General features: G+C 36.0%; 1 protein-coding gene across 1 annotated transcript in view; it reads right to left on the bottom strand.

Moving 5' to 3' along the window:
• The window catches only part of grik2 (glutamate receptor, ionotropic, kainate 2), a 112,727-nt gene extending 105,497 nt beyond the window's left edge, over window positions 1-7,230 (bottom strand). Inside the window, exons 1-2 of the mRNA XM_016450454.1 lie at window positions 7,180-7,230; window positions 6,419-6,592 (exon numbers count right to left, since the gene is read on the bottom strand). Coding sequence (XP_016305940.1) covers window positions 6,419-6,592; window positions 7,180-7,224 — 219 coding nt within the window. The 5' untranslated portion in view covers window positions 7,225-7,230. The remainder of the gene's footprint in view (window positions 1-6,418; window positions 6,593-7,179) is intronic.
• Window positions 7,231-8,498: the final 1,268 nt, after the last annotated feature.

The raw sequence follows: 8,498 nt of genomic DNA, 5'->3' as shown, positions 1-8,498 counted from the left end.
TAAAGTAGCTCAGTTTAAATGTATTGTATGAATTGCCCTTACTATGGAATAAAAAATACGGAGTATTTACACTTAGTGCAAATAGCCAGAGGCTATGTACAGTAATTCCGCCATGCAACATGTGATTGAGATAGTCAACACTTTAAAAGTGGCTGTAAAAAATAAGCTCCAGTGGCGCAGATGGATAAGCTCGTGTTGTCGGCTATTTGACGCGATCGACCTGGGTTCGATCCCACTTTTTGCCGAACTTTTTTTTCCTCCCTTTTCAAATCTCGTATTAGCAATGGATTCTATTTACACTAAGTGAAAATAGCAGTATTTTTAGCAATATGCTATTTACACTACGTGCAAACACCTATTTACACTATGTTAAAATAGCAGGATTTCTATATATACTACTTGTTGCAAATAGTGGCAATTATCCGCACTTCAGTATTGTAGTACATTATAAAACAGTATGCAATAATAACGTATTGAGTGGTACAATAAAGCCCTCCCTACACCTACCCTAACCCTACCCGATACTTTATTTTCAACTTTTTGATTATTTCCTTAATTTTTATTGAAAATAAATGCCTTTACGATGTGATACGAGATTTGAAAAGGGAGAAAAAAAAAGTTCGGCAAAAGGCGAGATCGAACCCGGGTCGATTGCGTCAAAAAGCCAACGACACGCGCTTAACCATCTGCGCCACTGAAGCTCATTATGTATAGCTGCTTTTAAAGTGTTGACTAGCCCAATCACACGTTGGAGAGCGGAATTACTGCCAACAAGGCAGGCTATTTGCACTAAGTGTAAATAGACGGTCCGTATTTTTTATTCCATAGTAAGGGCAATTCATACAATACATTTAAACTGAGCTACTTTAATACCATCTCCGAACTTTCTACCACGACTCTGCTGTTCTTCGGCTGGTTCTTCCTGTATACGTTGATTGACAGATGTCTCGTCCAGTCAGCGGTGAGTAATCCCAAACCAATGGCGCCGTCTCAAACTATACCTACCTCTTCCGGTTTGTCTGATTTGTCGTTGTGTTTTGTGACTTGTTAATTTGTTTTCGGATTTGTCGTTGTGTTTTCTGACTTGTTATTTTGTTTTTGAATTTGTCGTTGTGTTTTCTGACTTGTTATAATGTTTTCTGAATTGTTGTTGTGTTTTCTGAATTGTTATTTTGTTTTTTAGACTTGCATTTGCATTTGTAATTTGTTATTTTGTTTTCAGAATTGTGATTTGTTTTGCACTCCTCGGCCACCGTACAGTAGCAATAGTAAAACAGTACCATTTTACTGGCAACATTTTTATAACTGGTAACATTTACTCTCCCAGTAAAGACCTTTTTATCTGGCCAATTTTTCTGCTCTGTCTCCTTAGATAAACCCACAAGGACATTGACGCTGCAGCCATGAATGGGTGTATTTCTGCTCAATGATGAGTTGTCCTGTAGATGAGCTCTTTCCAAGTAAATCAGACATAAACTAAAGCAATTAGCACTGAAGGAAATTATGCTAATAAGTCTGAGGACCTTGTTAGGTCATTTTCAATATCCATGTTAAACCGTGACTTAGGGCAGCCTTTCACCGTATGAAGATTAATTATTGTCCAAAGAGAAAATATGTGGAATTTGATATCCCACTAACCATGAACGAATTTCACAAACACCAGCCCTATCAGAAAACAATAATACGACAGTGTTGCTACACTTTCCATTAAAAAAATATAAAGAAATAAATCAAGCTTGCAGAATTGTTGTTCATCAAGAGATTTAAAATCATTCAATTATTTATTTATTTATTTATTATTATTATTAGTAGTAGTAGTAGTAGTAGTATTTGGGTAAGCAGTTATTTTATTATTAATTAATTAATTAATTGGATGAATCTGTCTAAGTTTGGAAAATCCAAAATCTTTCTCACTTTCTTTATCACAGGCTCTCCTAATATTAATCTGACATTTTGAGTCTTGGAAGTTGTGTTGCAGTGGAGCTTGCAATTTTCTCAAGTGCTTGCCAGTATTGTATGCAATTTTCTTCATCAATATGCAATAGTCAGTGAACTGACTGTGGTTGTGTTATCTAAAGCTAAAATATTTTAGAATTTGCTAAACCTAAAATTTTGCTTTGAACAAATGCTAAAAATATATAAATAAATATTGACAATGTAAAAAGAACCAATTATAATGGGCACAACTCTGGTTTTCTCACTAAGTATTTGTTACAATCTCAGCTCAATATGTTTCAGTGGTTCAATATAAAGCTTTAACCAACCCAGTCTCATAAAAATACGTACCTCTAGGTGCTTTTCTGCAACACTGTTTTTACGTACCTTACTGCACGTTTCGCCGCAGTTTCAAAAAGAAATGTCCACTGAGTGGCGCTAAAACACGGGTTCAATACGTGAACCCTGGCACATTTTTATTACATTGATATAGGTACGTATTGCTGTGTTTTTATTACGTTGCTTCAGGTACGTATTGCGGCGGTTCAGAATTCAAATATCCGGGGACTGTCGCTAAAAGTTAATGCTCTATCGTGTTGGAAATATGCCCGACACCAAACCCAACCCTAAACCTACCCGATAGTGTTAACAAATGCAAAACTGATATAAAAGCATATTTGTTGGTGCAACCGTGTCATCTGAACTTACTTATATGCAGATTTGAACCGTTTTGTCGAACCGTAGTTATACGGGATTCAAACCAGAGCTCCTTATGTACTTATTGGTACGTATTTCGCGTCTCGCGAAAATGTGCCCCCGGGTACGTTTTTGCCATGAGACCAGGTTGGCTTTAACAGAACCATAAATATAGCGAACCAGTGAAACTGCTAATTAGGGCTGCACGATAAATCGCATGCGATATTTAACGCGCATCTTATCAGTGAAGCCGGTTCTGTAATCAGCGGTAAATCTCCATCACCTGCGGGCGATGGAGATTTACCGCTGATTACAGAACCGGCTTTCTGACAAGATGCGCATTAAATATCGCATGCGATTTATCGTGCAGCCCTACTGCTAATCAAACATTTACGGAAACTTTTCACAGTGTCAATATGCATTAGCCTCTGACTGATTGCCATTTGGCTGATTAATTAACGCGTGCCTTCAAATGCAGCTCTCAGGAAAACCTGAACCATTATGGTTTCTAAATAATCATGGCCATCAATGTTATAGCTGAAAGGGATTGACATGTGGATAGACAGTCTTGAATAGAGAGAGTTTGTCTTTTTCTGAGCCGATGAGTGAAGATAGACTGATGAGTTACTGTGTGAGCTGTACTGTAAGACAGGCTGAGTCAGCTAATTAAAGGCTTTGAGTCTTTTAATCGACTGGGTTAGAAAGGGGAAATTTACCTTCCAGCTGGCCTCCCTTCAGCTGTCTATATCCACTGCCATGAGTGTTTGGATATAGTTCACTCTCTACTGGATTCTTTCTTCAAATTATTCAAGGATTGCTCACCCTCATGCTGTTCCAAAGCTGAATGATTTTAGTTCTGCCAGGAGATGTTTTGAACAAAGAGATGTTTTCGAAAATTCACACTGTTGAGCTCCAAAAATGCAATATAAAGGTTCCATACAACTTGTGAACTATATTCCAAATTGTTCTTCTACAGACGTACAATAAATAAATTGAATTCGACTATGTCACATCATCTTTTATGTAACATTACTTTTCATTTTAATTTCATTTCACAAAAAAAGTTTTTCCTCATTATTATTGTCTTGTTTTCCAATGCAAATGCCTAAATATTCTTAAATCAAGATGGATCTGCTTGAGAAGCAAAATGTCATAAGATAAAAAAAAAAAAAGTATTTCTGAAAAATTAATTAAAATTATGTTTTTTTTTATTTTTTATTATTAAACCAAGGGCAAATATCTGCTAATGGGCTTAGAAAAATTCTAAGTAAAAACTTTGTTTTTTTTACTTCATTTTTTGTCTCACGTAAATGTATCTTGATTTAAGGAAGTTCAGATATTTTTATTAGAAAACAAGACAAAAATACTGAGGGAAATAATTATTTTTTGCAGTACATGCAACATTAAACCTCAAGATTTTAAGAATTTATGACTTTCTGCTCTAATTTAAGACCTTTTTAGGCCTTAATTTGTAGAAGGGCAAATTGAGGCTTTTTAAGACCCTTTCAAGACCCACAAAAACTGAAAATCACCCATATTTATGGGCAGCTTAATCTAAAATCGCTGATATCAAAATATTTAAAGACTTAAAGACCCATAAGACTTTAAAATATCTTTAAAGTCTTATGGGTTTGGAATGAGTTGAGAATGAGTAAATGATAACAGAGCTTTCGTTTTTTGGATTAAGTATCCCTTTAAGACCTTTTAAAGACCTGAACAAATACAAATATTACTGTATTTCCATAGCAGAACAAAATGACACAATATTGTAAACTGCCAGATGACTGGGAAGTCAAGCCGGCAGCAGACTTGTGATGAGCTCCAAGATGAGCCCAACCAATGTTATTATTATTTAAGAGCCTTTTTACTGACCTTAAATATATAAAAGTGATTAAAAGGCATGACTTTAAACACCCACGGTCCCCCTGCATTCTGCTAAATATCTTCTATTGTGTTCCACAGACCAAAGAAGACAGACAGGTTTGGAATGACATGAGCGTGAGTAAATCATGACAGAATCTAAGTCTTCACTTGTCATAGCTGGGTAAATTTCTCTCTAAACAGGACGTGAAGGAACGAGTCCAGTGAAGTGTCATTGTGTTGTGTCCCATGAGAGTTATTTTGGCAGGTTAGATCGTTTTGGCATGTGAGCTCTCATCTTTCCTCTGTTTCCGTCTCACCCAGCCTCTAGTGAGTTCATATGTTGGCCCTTTTCCCAGATAGGAGAGCCACTGTTGAGGAAGAACTGGGATACTGCCAGTATGTTGATATCAGACAGTTTTTAGATCACTACAGCAGAGTCCCTGTTTATCACACACGCTTCAGATCGCAGCATACCCTGCAGGTTGTGGGTTCGAGTTCTCTGGGGAATAGTGCTATACACAGACAGAGCAAACAACTTCCCACAGCATCAATTAAAAACAAACTCTACTGTTATCACCTTGACTGTATTTGCATACCATGCTTTTCTGATGACTTATAACTATTGTAAATAACAAGCAAGAGACTTAAAACAATTACCACCAAAATCTGTCCGAGCTCTGTTCTGATTCATTGAAAAGACAACACTAAATACTAAAATCCAACTAACCATGTAATCATGAATAGTTTGCAGTCAAACTCAATGGTATTTTGGCACAAATTAATCTGTCACATGGTCAAGCCAAGTTAAACAGATGCCAGCATAGACAGGCTGCGTGACATGACCTCACCCTTGAAAACCATGAACCAAAACTACTTAGAATAAATAACATGAACCACATTAAATGCAAGTTCGATTGCAACAAGGATAAATATGGTGTGTGTTGACCATGTGCTGTTTGTTGAATTATTATATACTGTATATGTATTAAAATATTTGATGTTACTTTTTAATTTGTTTTTGTTTACTTTGTATGAGAAACAACGTTTTCGATAGTCCACTTTAGACGTTCTACTAACTATAAGTCACTTTGCAACTACATATCAACTAACTCTGTATTAGGAGTATTAGTAGACTGTTAGTAGGTCACGTTTATAGCTAGGTATAAATGCGCTAGGGCTAGGGTTAGTAGAATAAGTTGACATGTACTTGCAAAGTTACTTATAGTCAGTAGAATGTCTGTTGGGGGACCATCAAAAGTGTTAAGTGTTAGCAGATATCAAGCAGATAGTCAACTAATACTCTAATAACTGGTTGAAATGTTACTTAAAGTTAGGAGAATGTCAAAATAAAGTATTAATTTTGAAACGTGTATGGTTGCCACATGATGGCATGTAAAATCTGAGTCCTGAACCAGTTATTTTGGCAGGTTAGATCGTTTTGGCATGTGAGCTCTCATCTTTCCTCTGTTTCCGTCTCACCCAGCCTCTAGTGAGTTCATATGTTGGCCCTTTTCCCAGATAGGAGAGCCACTGTTGAGGAAGAACTGGGATACTGCCAGTATGTTGATATCAGACAGTTTTTAGATCACTACAGCAGAGTCCCTGTTTATCACACACGCTTCAGATCGCAGCATACCCTGCAGGTTGTGGGTTCGAGTTCTCTGGGGAATAGTGCTATACACAGACAGAGCAAACAACTTCCCACAGCATCAATTAAAAACAAACTCTACTGTTATCACCTTGACTGTATTTGCATACCATGCTTTTCTGATGACTTATAACTATTGTAAATAACAGGCAAGAGACTTTTGAAACGTGTATGTTTGCCACATGATGGCATGTAAAATCTGAGTCCTGAACCAAAGCCAGCTGAAAATCATTGGCCTAAATATTTTCTAGAGAACATGCTGTAAAAGCGTCTTACTGTCATGAAACCATCCAGCAGGCCAGAGTCTGGTTTAGGAGGCGCCTGCAGACGCTCCATGGACCACTTTTCAATGATGGAGGACACCTGGCTGTTCTCTGTGTTTAGGATCCGGAATCCGGTCATGTTGACCCCGCTGTAGCGATAGGGCTCCACATCCAACGCGAAGAGATCCTAAAATATGTGAAAAGTTTATAAATTTACTGAAATGTAATAAAAAAAAAAACTAAAACTGCAAAAGTAATATGTGTTATATACAAGCTTTAGTCTAAAATCTAGTGAGCTTCCTTGATGTCATAAGATGTCATAAATTTACCAGCCATGAAACAAATAAATAAAATATATGTTATTCCCTTTATTTGACAGTTTTTATATTGACACAAAAATATAGGGGAAAATAAGTATTCTTAAACAAAACAAAAATCTTTTTTTTTATTAGATTTAACTGTTGTATAAATGATTTGTGTATTGAATTAAATATAAATACATCACAATAACTTGCTAAACATTTTTATATAACTTAGGCCTGCAAATGGGATAGGGAAAAAAGTCATTTTAAAATAATAATATAATGTTTTCTTGGCATCTCTCAGAATAAAACACATCAGTGGTGAAAATAGGAAACAGAACTTGGAAAAAAAAAAAAGAAGCTTCTATGTTCCTACTTAGGGAATATAATAGCCTGAAATCCAAATGATTTTATGAATATCACTGGTGGTTTTGAATGTGATTTATAATATAAAGACTCATGCATAACTTACCAGGGTAGTAAAAATGTAGTGGTAATACTCCGTCATCATTCCCATGGCAAGAGCCTGAAAAAATATTGAGAACCATGAACGAAACCATTTTGAGACAAGGGAGCAGTAACGCTATTCTCTGAAAATGTGCAATTTATTACTGAATCGAAGGATAGGCAGGCGAAAATAATGGCATTTCTTGTTTATATGATGTTCTGCGGCTTGTAATAATTTGATATGCTGAAGGACTGAGAGCTGAAATCATTTGAAGCTTTCAGTCTATCTTTCCCTGTGAGAAAGTGTCACTTTGAGTGACATCCATGCAAAGTCTGTGCTCTACCTCTAAATAAACCAATCTGGTTTTAAAAAGTGTATATGTATTTTATATATTATTGTGTTATATGATTATAAAATAGTTTAGTGTGATTACACAACATGCAAAATAATCCAATGAACTGCACAAATTAATATCAATATTTGAGACAATGAAAGACGTTATATTAATCAGTGAAGCACTGACATAAAAAAAAAAAAGTTTTTAGAAGTCAATGTATTGTTTCTTTTATTTAGGAAGTCCACATCAATCCATTGTCTAATCAAATTTGTCAGTCTGGTAGATTTAGGGGCCGTTCACACAAAACATGTTCTTTTAATGTGGATTTATGTACACCTATATACAGCTGGATATCTTTGGCCACTGGATGTCTTGCTTGGTACCATCGGTGATGCATAGCTCAACCTTGAAAAACACATCGCAAAACCTATGTATTCGGTTGCGCTCAGCCCAGCTTTCTTTGACTGCAAGACTGTGTCCTTTGTAACTGGCACATAGCTCATTCTGTGCTGTCTGCTCTTGGTAAGTGTGGTTTGGCGAGATTGCGTCGCCTGTAGTAGCAGCTGAGGCTGTGCTGACTGCAGAATTCAGATGGTAAGAAAATTCTGGTAACACTTAAATTTAGCGAACACATATTCATGATTAACAAAATGTTTCCCCTCAATAAACTCCTAATTTAATAGTAAGAAAGATTTTGTGGTCGTTATGCTTAGGTAGGGGGTAGTGAGGGATCTAAAATTTAGTATGTGCTTTATAAGTAGCCTACTAATAAACAGCTAATATACTAGTAATATGCAGTGGTGTAATATAACGAAGTAATAATACTTCGTTACAGTACTTAAGTATTTTTTGGAAGAATCTGTATTTTACTTGAGTTTTTATATTTCTGTCAACTTTCACTTTTACTCCACTACATTTCCTAATTAAAATGCACATTTTTACTCCGATACATTTCCCCAAAGCATATTCGTTACTTACTACAAAGAACACAGACTGCAAGAAAGCA

This window comes from Sinocyclocheilus anshuiensis, unplaced genomic scaffold, assembly GCF_001515605.1.
Source record: "Sinocyclocheilus anshuiensis isolate Anshui unplaced genomic scaffold, SAMN03320099.WGS_v1.1 scaffold1036, whole genome shotgun sequence".
NCBI lineage: Eukaryota > Metazoa > Chordata > Actinopteri > Cypriniformes > Cyprinidae > Sinocyclocheilus > Sinocyclocheilus anshuiensis.
Note: the sequence above shows the minus strand (reverse complement) of the source record. Positions and strands in the feature narration are given on the sequence as shown.